The sequence below is a fragment of the Dinoponera quadriceps genome, unplaced genomic scaffold (assembly GCF_001313825.1).
Source record: "Dinoponera quadriceps isolate SergipeBrazil2010 unplaced genomic scaffold, ASM131382v1 scaffold586, whole genome shotgun sequence".
Lineage (NCBI taxonomy): Eukaryota > Metazoa > Arthropoda > Insecta > Hymenoptera > Formicidae > Dinoponera > Dinoponera quadriceps.
Genome location: NW_014554764.1, coordinates 1,659,122 through 1,680,580, shown reverse-complemented (window position 1 = coordinate 1,680,580; position 21,459 = coordinate 1,659,122). Strand labels below are relative to the sequence as shown.

Below are 21,459 nucleotides of genomic sequence, written 5' to 3'. Positions count from 1 at the left end.
CGAAAACGTTGCGAGCGCTCCCTTTCTGCGGTAGGCAGGGTAAGAGGCGATAAGATCGCCGATCGGAGAGAATTACGTTTTAATCGCACGGTTAAAACGCCGACGATGATCTCGTAACCGGCCGGCGAGTGTAAAATTGATGCTCGACGCGCGACCTGAAAATCGCGGAGGTTTACTATCGCTCGTCGCCCGTTATGCGCGCGGCAACGCGGATTTAATGAAGCATTATCTCGCGCGATAAAGGTGACGCGTCTGTGTGATATCGGCTTTCCACGCGGCGGCACGCATTCCCGCGTGGGTCGTGGCGAAAGAACAGATCGGTCGGGAGCGCGCACGCACGAAACGAAGGTGAACGCTCGGCCGTAAAGTCCGCCGTGATCGCCGTGAGAAATTCCGCGGATTAAATCGCGCGCGCGTGCCTCGCAGCGAGGTAGGGGCGTTTGATTGCGCGCGACGGATCTGCTCTTCGTGCGCAACGCGACGTAACGAGCAAAATACTTGATAAAGCAAGCGTATATATTTTGCGAAGCAGACCCAAGATATATATATATATATATGTTCGTTTTGCGCGATACGTGTGTTTTAATAGAATCACCAATTAAAATTATATTTTACCTTCCGTTTTAACTAGAAAGTCCGTCGCGTTTATCCTTGCACTCGGTGAAATATTCCGCGTTACAAACGGTCCGGCCGAAATTTCGCGTTAACTTAACACGGGGAATGTGTTAAAGTACACATGCGTTGACAAGATGAATGTATTTAATTCAACGTTATATTTGTGTACGCTCCAACGCATTCCCCCGTGTTAAATTAACATTTCAGCCGGCCGCTTTTAACTCGAAACTTTTTACCGTGTGAGGATAAACGAGACAAAGTTTTTTTATTCGAAATCGAGTGTAAGATATAAGTTTAACGTGAATAAATTTAAAGTAAGTTTAATGTTAATACGTTCCCGCCGTTACACATTAAATATAGTTCCAATGAAACGAAAGGAGGAGGAGCTCTTGAATATTTCGTTGACGGGGACGAATTCACGGGAACAGCTTGGATTGCCGGCATGTTGGACATCAGGATACGAGCGAGCATTTTTATTCCGACACTGAAACGTGCGTATCGATTGTGCTCACTTAAGGAGTGAAGCGACGAAGGAAGTGCCTGCGGTTAGTTGCGTGCTCAAGCATTGGTACTTTTCACCTCGCTGCGCGTGTTTGACGTAGGAATGCGCGCGCGTGCAGATTCGCGAAAAATGCAACGCCGATGCTCCAGGCCAGCCGTTAATCGCGATATCCGCTTTGAGCGAAACGGCGTGTCGAACGGCGCATTTATTTATTTAACGGACACCCGCGAGAGATCCGCGGTTTCCGGCCGACCCGTCGCTCATTGTAAGCGATCGGCTTATTCGTCGCGTTTGCGCGATCCCGTCGCTTTTGTTCGCGCGCCGCGGCAAAATGTGCGCCCGCTACGTGCTGGAATTACCGGTCGGTTATTGACTTACCGCTTTATCGCGCTGTTTAGCGACGATATCGCTCAACAAATTACCCCATTCATTCTGGCAATAACATATTAGGCTGTCAGGCCTACACGCGTTTCCCCCCCCCTTCTCCCTCTCTCTTCCACGTTGCGTGCAAGACGCTGTACTTTGCTCCCATTTCTCTATTAGTCAGAAAGAATGTTAGGCCCATGCGACCACCGCTATTATCGGCCTGATCTAATGACGTAATAAGAATATAAAACGGCTTTCCCGGCGGCAATCACAGTCTACAGAGACGATAAATTTGTAATAAATTCAATGATTCGTAAGAAACCCCCAAAAAATGCAAAGAACCCAAATTTCCATCACTTTTTTCGTAACGTTACTTCAGAGTCAAGAGGATGTTGCTCGCTCCGATTACTTTTTGTTTTAATTGCCCACGAAGAAAGTGTTTTGTTCTAGTTAGGATCTAGTTAGGATCCGATTTCCGAAAAAAATTATGTAGATTCCGATTGGGGAATCTGCACGGATTTAAGTTGGAAGTGTAATTTAATATTTGCGGTTTTCACAGTGCTGTATTTCGCTTGCGGGGATGCGGTCGCGTTTTTTGCGGATTTGTTCCCAACGTTTCGTGAAACATTACAGTTCACTTCATCAGCGAAATGTAATGTTTCAAACATGCGATTCTAAATGGGAAACTCGAACGGGAAACTTCTCATTTGTTCTCCCCAATGTTTCCCGAAAATTTCTTCTGATTTTCATTTTACCTCGGAATTAAACCGAATACACTGAGAGAGAAAAAGTTGTAAGAAATAACAAATAATTAGTAAAATTCGATGAACAATATACTACACTCTCAATGTACTTCAGTCTGTTATTTTTCATTTTCATTTATTTTTTATTTATTCACCATCTTTTATTTATATTTCATTGTTTCACTTTTTACTTCCTCTGCGGAATCCAATAGATGATAAAAACTGGAATTCGTATGATTTCATCGAAAAACATACCGATTTCAGTCATTAAAAAAAACGTCCCAGTATTTTTATTGCGATATCGGACAGAAGAGAACTCACGTTGCGCGGCATATTTTTATACGAATTTCGCCACTCCGGCTGTGCAGCATTTGGGGAAATCTCGGGAAACTTTCGGACACGCGCCCAGCGTCCGTCGCATTTTCTCCCTCATCTTCCCTCGCTGACTTTTCTCTCGCGTTTTTTCTCTCGCGCCACCTCATCGCGGCGTCACACGCGAGGTCTTTCATTTCTCCCGTCTCGATAACGGTTACGTGATACTCGTCCATTGACGTTTCGTAACGTTTCTTACGCCGCCTCATTAGGTCCGCCTCGCGATATTCGCGCTTCATTAACGCCGGGTCCGTTTCGCTCCCCCCCTCCCCTCCGCGGCTGCCCGACAATACGAGTTTCCGCGCGCCGGCGCATTAATTAAAACATATCTGCGCGATTTACACCTCGTTAATTTCGTCGCCCCGGGGGCGAGGATAGGACGGGATCGGTCGGTCAACGGTCGCAGGGACGACGGTAGCGTCCGTGAGGCTAATTACGCTAATAGCCTTTGTATGCCGCTGGCTGCCGCGCGCGACTTCTTCTCTCGTTGTCCTTTAAATCTCGTCGATTCACGAATCACCGCCTTAAAAGGCAATCTCGCCCTTCTTTCCGTCTCCTCCTCCTCCTCTTCCTTCCTTTCTCGGCGCTGCCGTCTCTCCCCCATGCAAATTTGCAGTGCGGACGAATGTTTCCTCTAACTACGCCGCCAATTAAAACGCTCCTTTCCGAGCTCAAGGCAGAGACGCGAGCTCGATATTCGGCCTGGATGTGTACAGGGTGTGCGTATAATACGGCCGGGGGGGGGAGGGGGGGGCGATGTGAGAACGCGATTCCTCGGCTGAACGATACCTACTACGAAAGACTTCGGGACTCGAGCAAACGTTTGACTTGCCGGGTACACGCTCTTTCTCCGCCTGCTCGTGCCGTAATAATTTCAAGCTGTATCGCGACGCGAGATACGCGGGGCTCTGTTAAACTCGAAGCCGAGCTGTCGTGACCGAGAATAATAAACAGAACAGCCGTTTTATCGCGGGATTTCACGTGTTACACGCCGCGACGGTCACCGGCACCTGTGATATGCTGTTGCGTTTTATTTCATTATTATTCCGTGTGAGAGGTGGAATCCGAAAAATCAATTGTACCATTGGCGTCATGTATGCTGTAACCATTCCTTGGAGTTGTATGGTTTTCAACCTTGCGCCTAACGCGCGACATTGCAAATTGTAGAACTTTGAGCTATACAACGGGGCTTCAAGTGAACGTGACCACCTGTTTCTCAGCCTCTTAAATCAAGTGATAGTTTTTATCAATTTTAATATATTTTAATAGCTCGTAGTAGATATTTAAGCGCCGTGATATCTTAATTTACAAATGTGTTATTGAATGTAAATAGAGAATGGTTCTAAAAAAAAAACTTAAGAAAATGTTTACTAGGATTTTTTATATATAATATTTCTTTTCCACTGAAGAAGAAACTTGAAATTTACTTTCGTCCGACATGTACCTAAGCGTAAATAATAATATCATCGACGTTATGAATTTTATATTTATCGTAAAATTGTCTTAACATATACAAATAAATCTACTTATAGAACAAACATTATATTGTATACAGTCAATTATATCTCTCTTTTAGTAAATAATTACCGAGGACTATTAGAGTAACCATTTTACTTGGGTCAAGTGCAGCGCTTCTTCTTCAGTGAAACGTGATTCTAATTATAACAATTTCGACTTTACGTGTACACGTGTGTGAAAGGCTGAAAACCGTTTAATATTAAAAAGCTTCAATACAGGAAGTGGTGCAGCGTAGATGACGGCGATTGTACGGCCAGCGGCTCTAGAATCAACGGGACGATTTGAGAGAATTCGAGCGTGTCGGTACAATCGAGCCTTCGTACGATCGATGGAAATCAGCGCGGCGGCCAACGCTTTGGAAATGGGAAAGAAACATCGCGGAGAGGTCGTAAAAATTTAAACAGAGTCTCGACGAAATCCCTTAGATATTTGGGGCTGTGTTACATTTTATGAACAAAGTTGACGGGGATTTTGCGTGCGTACATACATGTGTGTGTGTGCGTGTTAGAGAATGAGAAAGAGAGAGAGAGAGAGAGATAGCGGCTGACGCGTTTTACGATGTGTCCGTCCCGGCGTCCTTTGTGCGCGGAACTTTCAGTATTTTCCGATATACGGCGGATGGGGTGCGGTGTTACACGCGTTGCGGAGATGCACGGTACTAATACGAGTCGCATAGTTCACATATTCATGTACATCCCGCCCCCTACCACTTCTGTCCAGGCTCCTCCGCCATTTCCACGAGGATAGGCAATGAAAAGCTTTTTTCCTCGGCTTCCACTTCAAAGTGCCACGTCTAAGCGACCAAATCATACGCCGCCTCTCTTCCCCTCCTCTCACATCCCCCCATTCGACGGACGCGCGTTTCGCCCCCGTGTTTACTACCGCGCGGTTTTATCGCGACGACGTTTCGCGGGCTCCGCGCCCTGCGGGCAATTCGGCCGCACGACGAGGAGATCGCGAAAAGTCGTGTGTACGCTGCACCATTCCTTGATTGAAACTTCTTACTATCACGCAATTTTTAGCCTTTCATACGTATACGTAAGGTTGAAATTATCATATAATAAGAGCCGTTATACACTGAAAAAAAGCATTTGGTTAAACAATTGTCAAGATTACCAAATTCTTTGTTCCGTGTAAATAACTCTACCATTATAGCTAGAGTTACTTTCGCGATTTTCAGCCTTGCGCGTTACACGTGTAAGACCGAAAATCGTGTTACGCTTTTCATCCACGCTGAGAGAAAAATATCTGGCATTTACAGCTACGATTATCACAGTGAAAGAATTACAGTCGGGAGGATCATTTTTCTATTAAATCTCGCCATAATCTTATCGCATACTTGCCGCATATTGCTGCCGCTATTTTTGTAGTTGAAACCACGAGAAGGGTGCAATTGAGGCCGCGGATAACTATAATTCCTCTCGGTGTAAGGAATGGCACAGCATACGCGACACGTTTTACCGTGCCGTTTGTTTCTTTCAAACGCGCTCTATTTGAAGATCGTTACCGGCGGCCACAATGCGTTGTTTACGCAACTCGTCTGCCGTTTGCGCAGGCGTCGGCGGGTGTAATCCAAATAAATATTTTTCCGCGCCGAGTCTTGGGAAATACGGGCATCGTCGGAGCGGCGTGAGCCGGCCTGATGATGCAGCGCGCCTGAATTGCGAGCGGATAATTGCGCTGTATGAATTGCAACTGGAATCCAATTAAAGCACTTAAATTATCGTTAATCCTAATGTAATATCAATTACACTTACGGTTGCGCGCTGCGCTCCCTCTCTCTCTCTCTCTCATTCGCTCTCTCTCTCTCCCAACGGGGCGCAGGGAGATACGAACGCAATTAATGGCACCGTGAGTTTACGTCTCGCGAAGACGGGGCTCCATTCGGCAAAGGGTAAACCTATTAAGTGTTTCGCGTGTATGTACGCGGGGAAAACGTCGCCTTTAATGAATGCGTACTTCGGCGGCTGCGGTAACAGCAACGCCGGGCGTAAACGCGTACGATGAATTTATATGAGCCGCGGTGTGATTCGAGCAACTACCTCTCTCTCTCTCTCTCGCGCGCGTGCGGGTCTGAGAACGAGGCCGCGTGTGAATTTAATATTTTCGATCTCGTCGCTCGGAAACTTCATAAATAATTCCGCTGAATAATTCAAACGCGCACGAGAGAGAGAGAGAGAGAGAGAGAGAGAGAAAGAGACGAGAGAGGCGAAGTTAACCGGGGGGAGCGTAAGGTAACGTACGTACGTAGGTACGCGTATGTGGGCGTGCGCGAGGTGCGAGCGTGAGCGACACGTGGGCGTGCTGAACGAAAGCGAGGCCCACGCTGTTGTCGCTCAGGCTGGGAAACAGCGGAACGCGTCGTCGGTGCCGTGATCGATCCCTTCCTTCCACGTCGCTGCCCGATGCCGGTTTTTTCCGATACCTACGCGTGCGAGCCGCGCGAGGTCTGTTCTCGCGGCGCGAGGAACTCGCGCCAGCCCTGTCGCTCGTGTTTCACGTCATCGTCGCGAACTCGATTGCCCCTCAGCGACGGAAGTTGTTCTAATTGGCTGCAAATTATTCGAGTGACGATCGACGCGTGGAACGCTGTATCGCCGGTGAGCGGAACTGTCGTATTACCACGCCTCATTAAGTCATGTGTGTACGAACTACGATTAATTGATTGTAATTTGAACAACGTTGCGGTTGCATCGATCGAGATAATCCGGTGGGAGGAAAATGTGCGTCTCAAATTACATTTTTTCCACTTGCTATATCTTTGGTAAATTAATCATTCATCGAGTTAAGCTCACGCGCAGTTGAAAGGGAATCAACGCGAGTGCCGACGTGTTAATTAAATGACGAGGATTCAAGGCGCACCGATGTATTTAATTCCGGTTAATGTCGAGTGTAACTCGGAAACAACGTGTCACGTGTAACGTTATACATTTTTTTTCTCAACGATGATCTCGGCGTATCGGCGTTATTTGTTTCGTTAGTGACGATAACGCAATTATATTTTTTGGGATAGCAATAACGAGCGCGATCGTTATCTCTGCTGTTATTTTACATAGGCGGCGGGGAATCGTAAAATAATGAATCTTCGAAGCTTGGTGGAAGGAAGAACGGCGAAAAAAATGGCAACGATAGCGGTAACAAATTGCATTCCAAAAACGAATTTTCCCAACCTCGATGATGGATCATCGAGAAATACGGGAAGTGCACTCGCGTCCACGTCCAGAGGATAAAACGGTTCCTGAAGTTTCCGTAATGAAGAGTGCGTGTACGAAGGGGACTTCAATCGACGGTGTCGCGGTAATTTCGCACTCTTTGATCGCGCGATGCGCGGTGGATTAAATTAATCTACGTCAGCGATAAAATATATTCAGGTGCTCCTCGCGCGGGTTTCTCATTTTCATGCAAATAATAGTTGTCGCGCGTGTTGGGACGGCAGAAAGAAGGGCGGCATGGGGGGGGGGGGGAGTAGAGGGGAAATAAAAGGAAGAAAAAGAACGGAGTAACGCGCGCGGGTAGGGAAGAAAGTACGAAGATCGCTTTAAATACATTTCGCGCATCGGCGGCAATGAAAATTGAGTTAAGAGAAGTTTCACCAAGGTGTATCAGTCTCCCCGGTCGACTAAATGAAATAAAGTAGAGCGAGATCGATACGAGACGGGGGTGGAGGGAGGGGTACGACGCCGCCGCTGAACGAAATTAATTGAAGACCGGAAACGCGCCGTAGTCTGGATTTAAGCTCCTTTTTAATTCCGTCCGATCGAGTCACGCGCGCGCGCGAGGGGGCATTTACCGTATTATATACTCCACTCGCCGTCATGCCAATTGAATTCCTAATCGTGACGAGCGATCGGCCCGTGATCGACGAGCGGTACGGGCCTCCCGTGAAAATCACGAGAAAAATGTCCGTGCGAATGTACGACCGTGACGGAACTCATTTAACGAGACACGCTCATTCCCCACTTGTCTTACTTGCGATATATTACGTTCTTAACGCGCCGTTAAATATTGACATTGCACGCTGCCCGGTTTATCGAGCGTCATGCTCAATCTGCACTAACGGGAACCCCATAAAATATCGGCGACACGTGTCAAGCGGATGAGAGACAGAGAGAGAGAGAGAGAGACATGCAGTCAATAAACTAGCGCGACGTAGCAAATTAAATTACAATCCGAACAAAAAAGGCGCGTGCGCGCAGGTGCACCGTACGTTACCGACATCCGCGTCGGGCGTTAAAGGACACACAGTCGATCGTGAATAACGTTCGCTGACGTTATCACTGGTAAATCGCGCAACGTTCGTCCGCTACGCTGCGGTAACGAACCATACATCTCACCACGCCGAGTCGCCGTCGTGGAAGAACGTCTTAATACCTGGCGCGCGCGTGTTCGAAAAACGTCTACCTTCGGCCGTCGAAGCTCGGCCGGGCACGCAGGCACGCATACGGGCGCGCAATCACGCATGCACGCTGTTCACGCACGTGCGTGGGCGCGTGGCCGGTGCATACCTGCGTTCCCGATCGTGTGAAGGCCCGTTCACAATTGCGAGCGAGGCGGCGTGCCAGCACCGGTGATATTCTGGTTTTCGGAGCTCTGCGGACAAAGTTCGATTCGCGCAATAAGTCAGGGATCGAACGAAAATGACACGGCCGCTGCCGCGACCGGGGAAATTCGTCTGGAAAATTTGCGGCCGCGCCGAAACTCGTCTGAAATAACCGAGGACACGTTTAACCGGATTGAAACCTCCCACGGATCCTTCCGTTCCTACACCGAGAGGAAATATGCCCGGCGAATGGAACATTTCTGTCCGACCGGGGCGCTAATGACATGTTTACTTGAATCTAAATTTTTTACATTTGAACAGAACAAACAATTCATGAAAAGTTACAGATCTGAGAATATACATTTTCCCGATGGGAAGAAATTTTTCCTCCATGTAAAAATATGTATGCTGATATAAGTAAATACGTTGGCACGTTTAATTGCAGTATTCTCGTGCGGAATTCAACCTGCCCAATATCCAAAAACTGTTCATGAACATTCTAATTATCCATCCCAATGAATGAACGAGTGTGTAGCCGGGGGAGGGGGGAGGGTTAATTGTAATATTCTTGCCTGTATAGAACTCCATTTTGCGTTCAATTGCGCTATGTTTACTTGACGTTTACGCATCGTACACTCGTAAAAGACAAAAATTTACTGAAACAAGTCGAATCGAACGAAACGGGCTCAATTTCAGGATTGTTATACGGCGACTTAGCTATTCCAATTCTTTCAACAAAATTTTCATGCTCTCCCGACCCCTTGTTTGCGCAAAACAAGTTGAAAATTCAATTCAATGCGGCGATCACAAAGCACCGACCCGCCACCTTATTGATCATATTTACCGTCTGATTTACTTAACCTCTCGCCGGAAATTGAATTACTCGCGTCATGCAGTTAGATCAACGTACTTTTTGATTCGGAAAATCATCTACGCACAACCACCTTCGAGTTTCGTTAATCTTTCATCACCGGCTAAATCTGGTAGTTTAGTTTACTTTCCCACGTCAGATCGTCGATCCGACTCGCTTCTTATTCAAGGAAATATCAATACTTGTCCTACGAGACGCTGACCGCTGCGATTCGAGCGTAACAGTTTACTAGAATTCATCTCAGATGTCGTAAAAACGTTACAGCCTGCGGTGGGTCCCCTTCAATCCGAATATAAAATCAAGCGAAGTCGCTCGAATTCCCAGCGAAGTAATAAAATCAATTGCTCAATTCGGATTACAATTCGCGCGGCAAAGATTCACGCAGCCCCGCTCTTCAGCCGGTTCTTTTTTTTTTTCAATACGCGTACAGAAGACGAGAGAGATGCGCTGCTGTCGCACGGGTAACAGATACGTTAACATAAATCCCGCCGAATATATATGCGCGTTACTTGCGCATGTGTGCCAACCGTCCCCCCTCATCCCTCGTCCGTTCCATCTCTTCCGCCACGTCTGCTTAGCGTATCTCGAGCTGTCCACGTTGCATTAATCAGAGAGAGAGAGAGAGAGAGAGTCGCTGTGAGGAAGCACCCTCGCTGAAATGTGTCAGCTGTTGTCGCGTAATGAACGATCAAGCGGAATTGCTGCGGTGCGATTATTAATTTTTCGCCCGACGTCGGTCCCGGAAATTGGCTGATTTGCGTATTCACCGTCGGCGATGCGTCGTCGTTTCTCCGGTGTAACGCGAACTTGTGCGTAAGAAGAGCCGAGAGAAGCGCGTTGTTATTTTTATGGCCTTGTGTTAAAAGTTTTGTCGCGCGAAAGTAACGATTCTTTTAATATGCAGCCGAATGCTCTTTACGGCCGCGTGTTCTTCGGGGGGGGGATTTTACTCGCGCCGATGAGTGTTAACGCGTTTACTGCCAGCTTGGCTTTTGTCAATTTACAAAAGCGTAACGACTGATGATCGAATTATGTATATTATTATTATATTAACAAATATATTTCCTGATGACAGTTCTTCCACTGTGATGTGATTATAGTTACAAGTATCAAATATACTCTGCCATGACGTGTCTCGCGAGAATTTTGAGCGTGTATTCCCTCGTTCCTGACGTGATTAATCAAGGGTAGCCGCGGCTGCGAGGAAACAGGAGCCTTAATTAGACGCGGTAATATCACAATGCCGGTCAGCGGCGACCACCGCGGGTTTCAACGTGTTAAAAGTACACCCCGCGTCGACGGACATGCGTCTCCCGAAGCTTTTCGGTGATTCCCCCTTCCACGTTCGGCTATTACTTCCGGTCATTGGCTCTCTCGCGCTCGTTTAATTAACTACGAGTTGAATCGCGGATCGGTGACGCGCGCGCGCACACGAGCGAGAATCGAGAGTCATTAAACGGGGGAAAAATCTGGTCGCACGGCCGTTTGAGCGCGATTTTCCGTCCCCGTGATGAAAGCCTCTTTCGAGAAATCGAAAATATTCGTTAATTGGATGTTGCTAATGACGACGAGAGATGCGGATGCACGCGAGCGCGGGCATCCGATGCAATCAGCGCTCCGTTTTTCAACGCAACGGTTTAATTCTTCCGAGTAAAAATTATCTCTCTCTCTCTCTCTCTCTCTCTCTCCTTCTTTTTCTCTCTTTTTTTGCGTAGTACACTGTATTAAGCCTTCATTGCGAAAAGGCCATTGCGAAACATATTGCGTTCGCGAGGATTAACTCGACGAGGCTCCGAACACTCGCGGGTACGATCGTCAAAAGAACGCGGAAGTGGATTCAACTTTTCCCCATCCGATTCCCGGCGTTCGGAACGCGCACGAATAATTAATTCCGCGCTGGTACCGAGCGCGTGTAATCAGATTAGACATTAGTCGGAAATGAAAGATGAGGAGGGTGAGTTCCATCTCTCTCTCTCTCTCTCTCTTTTTTTCTTTCTCGCGTGTTCCCTTCCTCCGCTTTACCGCGAAGGGCGCGTTTGCGCGCGGCAGCGGCGAAAGACGCCGCAGCGACGGGAACAGCGGCGGGACGCAATTTATTTCCAGCTTTCCGACAAAGTTGTAATTGCATCCCGCCGCGCATTATACCACGTATATTTCAGCGAAATAATTTTATTTCTACGCGCGCGCGTAAACGATACGCTGGTACGCGTATCAACTTTCCGCCGACGGACACGCAAAAACGAGTGCGGAAACGAGGACCGAACGGAAAGAATAACGCGATCGTGTCCCGACGATTTGCATCGGATCGTCCGTTCGTGTCGCCTCGATCATCGCGATTTCGTCACCTTTAAACTAATTGGCCCGTAAATTGATTTTTCTCAGGAATTTCCGCAAATTTTCAACAGCTATTAATCGCAGCACTACATATGTAAAATTAGAAAAAAAACTTACCGTATTATCGAAGCTGAAATAATCTCAGTCAAAGTTAGTTTACTATTTATGTGTAATTACAGGTACGAGACCGGCTCCCGATATCACGCTTTTAATTCTTGTTTTCCAGAAATGGTGTGTAAGTACGTGTAAAGTGCGCGATTTCTGATAACGGTTGAAGCATACGAGAGCGAAGTTTTTAAACATCGCGTAAGTTTGATTGATATTCTCTCGCTACGGAGTGTCAAAACTATGTATCATAAATCATGTTTATAAACATTTAGCACATGTGTGTTCAGCACATCGACGACGTGTTATATTAACCATCGCTATTCTAACAGTATGTTGTCACGGACCAACTACCTTAATACGTTTCGTGCCACGTGTGTACCGCCGGTGATACGCGCTGCGAACTTTCTGGCTCGGGCCGAATTTCGTTCCAGGCCAGTTTGACATTTGCCTCCGAAGCGAAATATAATCATAAAATACTTGGATAATTGTTACGACACACACCCAATGTAGAAACCACAAACACATTCGACCGGTATACCGGAGACCGGCGAGGCGTATCGATTCAGCATTGAAATAATAACAAAACTCTCTCGCGACGCGACGAGATTGAATTTCCTCGCGATATTTCGCTTTCAAAAAATGAAGAATCGCAAGTCTTGGCTCAGCCGGGTGAAGCTGAGCGTTGTTTTATCTGGGCTGAAAGCCGACAAAGACGCGGGGTATCTGAAGAAGGCGGATGTATTTCGGGAAACGCACGCACAATAGTGCTTCGGTCGGCCACGATTCACGATCCAAGCGTTGTCGCGTGGAAATTCCTTCTCTCACGAGCAGGTCACATACCGTTACCACCACCACCGTCATCACCTTCGATGAGAAACGCACGACGGGCTCGCAGGTATGCCTGTGTCCCGAGAAGAAAAAAGTGAAGAAACCTCCCGAAGGTTTCTCCGGGAGGACGGAAGAATTACGTGCTCGCGCGATCTCTACCCATGCTCGGTCCCGCAATTATCTTCAGGTAGAAATAGGAGGATACTCTGCCGATCAGGGCTAAGCGTAATCCTCTAAGCATAACTTAATGAACGCACGAGCGGAGTAGTAGGTTCGCCGTGGTACCGCCAGTGGTAGCGGCAATATCCGAAATTAAACGTTGCACCCTGGACGTGCGATTCGCCCCTATTAAACGCAACGTTTGAACGACGCGAGATCACCGGTACACATCGAAATCCGTAAAACAACAATCCGTAAAACAAACTGTCGCGCGCGTGCGAATAATTTCAATAATTACCGAACACAATAACGTCGAGTTGAACGGAATCCACACGAATGGACCAGTCGTGCCGCTTGGAAAGAAAAAGCAAACTAATTGAACGAATTACAGATATATAATAACATGAATTGCTATAAAATTACTCATATTACTCGTAAGAGGTTTTTAGACACTTCTTCTGACGCCCTTTTATTTTCGTCAATATTTTTTCAACGAAAAACAACAAAACTGCAATTAAATATTTTGTTTATTAAAACATTCATAAGTTGTTCATGGAAATAATCGATAGATTGCCCGAAAATCGGCGCATAATCTTTTGTTTATTGTTTACAATGTTAATAACACAGCGATATTATATGCGTATACGGCAATTTGAAGGTTCGAAGGGTCGAATCGCTACATTTCTACAAATTCATATAGGTAATAAAATGATTATTACGAAAAACTACTACTAATTATAATACAATTACTCGTATTTTTGCAGAAGTTTTCTAAACACTTACGGATTAATGAAACACTGTAGCTGTAATTAAATATTTCCTTCATTATAGACGTCCATAATTCAGTTAAAGAAATGTATATATTGCTTAAAAATGTCTAACATAATCTTTTGTATCATTTACAATGTCGATTCACTGAAAGAGAGAAGCTCAGTCTATAGTCTATAGCTACTTTCCGCCACAATTATATATTTTTCATAGTTTTAATTGTTAAAACAGTAATGCTTACACATATAAGGTTATTATAATTATAAAATATTCTTTCACTATATGTTGATTAAAATTACAAATGTCAAACACTTGTCTCATTATGTAAAAAATTGGTACCATGTATACGCCGCGATGAAGCGCCGATGCGCTTTATACAAATACGAGTAGAGAGTTAAATGATGATTACGGAAAAATACATCAATAGTCTCCATTTCTTTGCACGGTTTACGCGAGGCAAATTTATTTTCTGTATCGTATAAATGAATTAAACGTGAATCTAGAACTCGTTGGTTAAACTTGAGAGATTTCTTTTGCAACACCTCTTTGAAAACATTTACTATAATCAAGCAGATATCGATATGTTGAGGTTTGCTGAATTCGTGCTACTCGCTGCAGTAATAAATCATGCTGCATTCATCACGCGATATCAAATTATGTGGCACTTGGCAAATGTAGCAAATGTTTGGACTGAAACAGTCGTTATAAACATCAGACGTAGTGATCGAACAGTTTTTAAGAATGCGTAACTCTCTTTCCCAATACCGATGATTTCGTTTAACTGCCTCTAATGGATTCTTTGTTCGTAATATTAATTTCGCCTCAATGCTTGCAATGTGATAGCTTAACAGAACGTAATAAAATTCCTTATCCACAATACGCAGATGTGTAATTGATGATTGATTCGTAGGACAATATGTTTACAAGAGCTTCCGCGCGCTTGGGAATTGTCGACAAGATAAATCTCCTAGAATATTTACATACGCGAATGTAATTAACTACTAACATATTTCCGGCCTCGAGTGCCATCTTTTTAATATAATTAATACCAACAAATTATAACCAACCAATTATTAATAATTATAACAACTTATAACCAAACAATTATTAATACTTGAAACAAATTATAACCAACCAATTATTAATAATTATAACCAACAAAAAGTAATGGTAGCAATATGTATGTAAGGTTATTGTTGTTCACAGTATAATAATGCTTAGTAGAAAAATGGATCGTCTGATTATGATTTTTTCAATATGTCAATTATAATTACGAATATTATTATAATAATATTTTATAATATATATTATTATAGTAATATTTTTCTCTTTCGGTGTACCAATAGGATCTATGTTTTATACTCGTATATAGCTGATTGCAATTTGTTGATTATTATTATGAGCACCAGATATTTTTTCTTTTCCCACAATAAAGTGATATTACACACGTATACGGCAGACAGAAGGATCGGAGGGCCGAGTCACTTGATGCAAATTCGAATAAACAGTCAAATGATAGTTACGGAAGAATACTCTACCAATCCCTAAATCTTGATACGGTCTACGCGAAGCAAATTTATTTTCAGTGTCATATAAACTTAATAAACGTGTACGTAAAACCCGTTGAATCTCATCTACGTTCTGTACAGCTATTAATTGCGAATACGAGGTCAAAAAGAACGGGCAGTTTTTATTGCGAATTTCTAAAATTGTTTCTGAATGCGGCTTTCTCACATGAAAATCCACATTTAACGCTGCAATCACATTTGGCTTTATATAACCCACATTATTCACATAAATGTGATAGAATGCACGGCGATATTCAATAGTTAAACTTCTAACCTGTTCCGTGCATTTCTCACAAAGGTCAATAACATCACGCTCGTGATTCTGCAATTCGGGTCCTATCAGTATAATTATTAAATGCTTTATATGTGGCAACAGATGCAACAAATATTCCCAAGCTGTCAAATAGTTTGTACTAACAAAATTCGGAATTATTATATGTACGACGAAAACGCTCGTCTTGATGAGAGGTTGATGTAATAAATTTGTGTTTTGCAATCCATAATACAGTGTTAACGGGTCTGTTACGTAATCAGAAGCTAAATAATCGACAGCAGACATTTCACAGCGATTTTCTATATCGTCTACGCCTGCGTGTCGTACACGCAGATATTTTTTAACAAATGCGATCATGTCAGTGACAAGTTCCGTCGTGTTGGGATACGTAATGTGGTTTACGAAAGGTACAAATCCTTCCGAAAAGTTGATATTTAGGTTCAAACTTAACAGCAATTTTTTGCAAATGAAAGTATGGCGCCTTTTGAAGTCTTCTTCATGATTAGTGCAATAGTTGGCGCAATAGCACGTCAGACAAGTGTGCAGATCTGTCTGTTGATGACAAATATCACATGATTTTGCGAATAGGACCATCAACTTTTCATAAGGCTTCATTTCACGTGTTAGCTGCAGATTGATTAAACGTATCAATTCAAATCTCGAAATGATCCAATCCTTCAGAGTAAATTGACGAGTTTTCCTTTGCGACTCCTCTTTTAAAATATTTGCCATAATTTTACAGATATCCATATGCTGCTGTTTGTTGAGTTCTTTATGATTCTCGCTGCAGTAAGAGATCATGCCGCACTGACCACACGATATCAAATTATTTGGAAACTTGCAAACGTGACAAATGTTTGAATTAAAAGTGTTATTATAAGTGTCAGGCTTCAAGAGTTTTTTAGCGATGCGCAACTCTCTCTCCCAATATGCCACATCGTCGTCTTTGTTTGACTGTCTGTAACGGATTCTTCGTTTGCGATTAATTAATTTCGACATAGTGCTCGCGATGTTACAACTTGTCAAATGTAACGAAATTTTCTATACAGAGATGTGTGCTTCGTGATTGTTGGAAGAACACTGAGAATATATTTACAAGAGTTCCGGCACGCTCGAGAATTGTTGACAAAATCCAATTTATCCAAGATTGTAGCGAACTATGTATATTCGTTGTCGAACGAAATGTCGCGAATAGACGAACATCGAATTTTCGAGACAATTATTTTTACCACTTTTATCACGTTTTGGAATGAAAAACGGAGTAGTTGCAGTTAAATATTTCCTTTATTAAAAATATTCGTAGTTCATTTGTAACATTTCACAGCAATTCATTTATAATAACAATCTATATATTATCTAGAAAATCATTGTTCATAATTCTTTCGCTACGTCGCTTCCAATAAAAAATGCCAAAAATACTCTGCCCTTTCTGTACAAAAGTGACACTACACACGCATATAGCAGAATGAAGCTTCGACGTTATAATGTACATCATGGAAATGCGAGAAGACAGTTAAATGAAGATTACGGAAAAATACATCACTGGTCCCCATTTCTTTGCACAGTTTACACGAAGCAAGTTAATTTTCTGTATCGCATAAATTAATTAAACGTGAACCTAGAACTCGTTGGTTAAACTTTTAGGCTTTGTTTTGCGACTCCTCTTTGAACATATTTACTATAACCGAGCAAATCTCGATATGTTTAGGTTTGTCGAATTCGCATTTCTCGCTGAAGTAAGAGATTATGCCGTATTCATCACGCGATATCATATTACTTGGAACTTTGCAAATGTGACAAATGTTTGTACTGATACAGCCGATATAAACATCAGCCGCTGTGATCGAACAGTTTTTAAGATTTCGCAACTCCCAATAGCCATAACAATGATCTCGTTTAACTGGCTGTAACGATTCTTGTTCGTAATATTAATTTTCTTCTTTATTCATAACATTAATTTTGCCTCAATATTTGCAACTTGATAGCTTAATGGAACGTAATGAAATTCCTTATCCACAATACGCAGATGTGTAATTGATGATTGGTTCGTAAGACAATGTGTTTACAAGAGCTTCCACGCGCTTGGGAATTGTCGACAAGATAAATCTCCTAAAATGTTTACATACGCGAATGTAATTAACTACTAACGTATTTCCGGCCTCAAGTGCCATCTTTTTAATATAATTAATACCAACAAATTATAACCAACCAATTATTAATAATTATAACAACTTATAACCAACCAATTATTAATAATTAAAACAAATTATAACCAACCCAATTATTAATAATTATAACAAATTATTAATAATTATAATCAACAAAAAGTAGTGGTAGCAATATGTATGTAAGGTTATTGTTGTTCACAGTATAATAATGCTTAGTAGAAAAATGGATCGTCTAATTACGATTTTTTCATTATGACAATTATAATTACGATTATTATTATAACAATATTTTATAATATATATTATTATAGTAATATTTTTCTCTTTCGGTATACCAATACGATTTGTATTTTATACTCGTATACAGCATATTGCACTCTGTTGATTATAACTATAAGTACCAGATACTTTTTCTTTTCCCGCACTAAAGTAATATTACACACGTATACGGCAGACAGAAGGATCGGAGGGCCGAGTCACTTGATACAAATTCGAGTAAACAGTTAAATGATAATTACGGAAGTATACACTATCAGTCCCAATTTCTTGATACGGTTTACACGAAGCAAATTTATTTTCCGTGTCATATAAATTAAATAAACCTGTACCTAAGACCCGTTGTATCTTATCTATGTTCTGTACGGCTATTAAATGCGAATGCGAGGTCAACAAAAATGGGCAGTTTTTATCGCGAAATTCTAAAATTGTTTGTGAAAGCGGCATTCCCATATTATTAAAATCCATATTTAACGCTGCAATCACATTCGGCCTTATATAATCAACACTCTTCACATAAATGTGATAGAATTCATAACTAAAATCAACAGTTAAACTTCTAACCTGTTCCGTGCATTTCTCACAAAGGTTAATATCAAAGCGCTCGAGATTCTGCATTTCAGATCCTATCAGTACAATTATTAAATGGTTTATATGAGGCAACAGATGCAACAAATATTCCCAAGCTGTCAAATAGTTTATAGTAATGTAGTTCATAATTAGTACATGAATGACGAAAACGCTCGTCTTGATGAGAGGTTGATGTAATAAATTTGTGTTTTGCAATCCATAATACAGTGTTAACGGGTCTGTTACGTAATCAGAAGCTAAATAATCGACAGCAGACATTTGCCAGCGATTTTCAATATCATCTACGCCTGTGTATCGTACACGCAGATATTTTTTAACAAATGCCATCATGTCAGTGATAGGTTCCGCCTTGTTTGGATACTTAATGAGGTTTATGAAAGGCTGAAATGCTTTCGGAAAGTTGATACTTATGTTCAAACTTAACAGCATTTTTTTGCAAATGAAAGTATGGCGTCTTTTGAAGTCTTCTTCGTGATTAGTGCAATAGTTGGCGCAATAGCACGTCAGACAAGTGTGCAGATCTGTCTGTTGATGACAAATAACACACGTTTTTGCGAACATGACGATCAACTTTTCATACTTCTTCATTTCACGTGTTAGCTGCAGATTGATTAAACGTATCAATTCAAATCTCGAAATGATCCAATCCTTAAGATTAAATTGACGAGTTTTCCTTTGCGACTCTTCTTTTAAAATATTTGCCATAATTGTACAGATTTCCATATGCTGCTTTTTGTGAAGTTCTTTATGATTCTCGCTGCAGTAAGAGATCATGCCGCACTGACCACACGATATCAAATTATTTGGAAATTTGCAAACGTGACAAATGTTTGGATTAAAACTGTCATTATAAGTGTCAGGCTTTAAGAGTCTGTTAGCGATGCGCAATTCTCTCTCCCAATATGCCACATCGTTGTTTTTGTTTGACTGTCTGTAACGGATTCTTCGTTTGCGATTAATTAATTTCGACATAGTGCTTGCGATGTTACAACTTGGCAAAAGTAACGAAATTTTCTATACAGAGATGTGTGCTTCGTGATTGTTGGAAGAACACTGAGAATATATTTACAAGAGTTCCGGCACACTCGAGAATTGTTGACAAAATCAATTTTATCCATGATTGTAGCGAACTATGTATATTCGTTGTCGGACGAAATGTCGCGAATAGACGAACATCGAATTTTCGAGACCATAATTTTTACCACATTTATCATGTTTTTGAATGGAAAACGAAGTAGCTGCAGTTAAAGATTTTCTTTATTATAAATATTCGTTTGTAGTTCATTTGTAACTTTTCACAGCAATTCATTTATAGTAACTATCCAGCATATAATCAACAATCTATATATTGTCTAGAAAATCATTGACCATAATTCTTTCGCTATTTCGGTTCCAATTAAAAATGCCCAAAGTACTCTGACCTTTCTGTACAAAAGTGACATTATACACGTATATTGCGGATTGAAGCCTCGATGTTATAATGTACATCATTCAAATGCGAGAAGGCAGTTAAATGACGATTACGGAAAATTGCATTATCCGTTCCAATTTCTCTGCATGGTCTGAGCGAGGCAAATTTATTTTCCGTATGAAGTAAAATATTTAAACGTTTACCTAAGACTTGTTGTATCTCATTTATGTTCTGTTCGGCTGTAAATTGCGATTTGGTGGTTAAAAGCAACGGACAGCCTTGACCCCATAATTTAGAAATCAACTCCACGCATTCCTTCTTGAGGGTAAGATTTGCTTGAAACCAGATAATCACATTTGGCCTTGGATAAGCCACATCGCTCACGTAAATGTGGTACAATGTACTATGACATTCGAAACTGAAACTTTTACCCTTCCTGGTGCATATCTCGCAAAGATTGATAACATTATACTCGGTTTGTAATTCTTGTCCTATCAGTATAACTTTTAAATTCTTTATGTGAGGTGAAAAATGTATGAATAGTTCCCAAGCTGGCAAACAGTCTTTATGCATCGAATACGCAGCTGTTATGTGAACAACGAAGGCGCTGGTTGTGATATTCGGGAAATGCGATAAATCGGCACCCCGTAATCCAAAATACAAAGTCAACGGGTCTGACGCGTAATCGGAATAGAAATAATCGAGGGCAGACCAATGCCAAACGGGCTCAATATTGCCCGTGACGTTAGGTTGTACGTGTATAAGCTCACGAACAAAGGTAAGCATGTCGGTAACAGGTCTCCTCTCATCGGGAAACATATTGAGGATGATAGGATGTAGAAAACCCTGCGGAAAATTGATATCCAGGTTCAGACCTAACAGTATTTTCCTGCAAGTGGCGCTGTGGTGTCTCTTAAAATCTTCCTCGTGCTCTGTGCAATAGTTGGCGGAAAAGCACGTCAGACAAGCGTGCAGATCTGTCTGCCGATGACAAATAACGCAGGATCTTGCGAATATGACCATCTCCATTTCATATTGCTCTGCTTTGCGTTTCAGCTGCCGATTAATCGAACGTATAAATTCTATTCTCGAATGGATCCAAGCCTTCAGGATGAATTGACAACTCTTCCTTTGTGACTCCTCGTTTAAAATGCTTACCATAATTGAACAGATCTCCGTATGCTGCGGCCTATTGATTTCTTTGTGTTCCTCGCTGCAGTAGGAGATCATGCCACACAAATCGCACGATAACAAATTGGTACTTGGTGATTTGCAGACGTGACAAATGTTCGGATTGAACCACCTGTTATAAGTATCAGGCGTCGAGTATGTTACCAGATTGTGCAACTGTCTCTCCCAAAAGTTCATACCGATCCTTTTGTTTAACTGACGGTTAACGGATTCTTCGATGTATCAATTTCAACGTAATGCCTGCAACGTGACAGCT

General features: G+C 42.5%; 2 protein-coding genes across 3 annotated transcripts in view; one reads left to right on the top strand and one right to left on the bottom strand.

Moving 5' to 3' along the window:
• LOC106741570 (CD151 antigen-like) overlaps positions 1–21,459 on the top strand; it is a 149,816-nt gene that overhangs the window by 15,330 nt on the left and 113,027 nt on the right. The gene's annotated exons all lie outside the window — the stretch shown is intronic.
• On the bottom strand, positions 17,207–21,380 carry LOC106741554. The gene is made up of 5 exons (XM_014613684.1): positions 20,216–21,380; positions 20,023–20,026; positions 18,595–19,532; positions 18,343–18,486; positions 17,207–17,403 (listed from the first exon to the last, which is right to left on the bottom strand). Exons 1-5 carry the CDS (start codon positions 21,378–21,380, stop codon positions 17,207–17,209), a joined length of 2,448 nt encoding a protein of 815 aa, XP_014469170.1.

Bases quoted from the DNA above. Each gene is read 5' to 3' on its own strand.
- LOC106741554 (XM_014613684.1), bottom strand. From the start codon at position 21,380: ATGAACTTTTGGGAGAGACAGTTGCACAATCTGGTAACATACTCGACG. The intron at 18,487-18,594 runs GTGAGAAATGCA...ATGTGATTGCAG, and splicing joins GCGCTTTGATATTAACCTTT to CGTTAAATATGGATTTTAAT. The intron at 17,404-18,342 runs GTACAGGTTTAT...GTTCGATCACAG, and splicing joins TAAGATACAACGGGTCTTAG to CGGCTGATGTTTATATCGGC.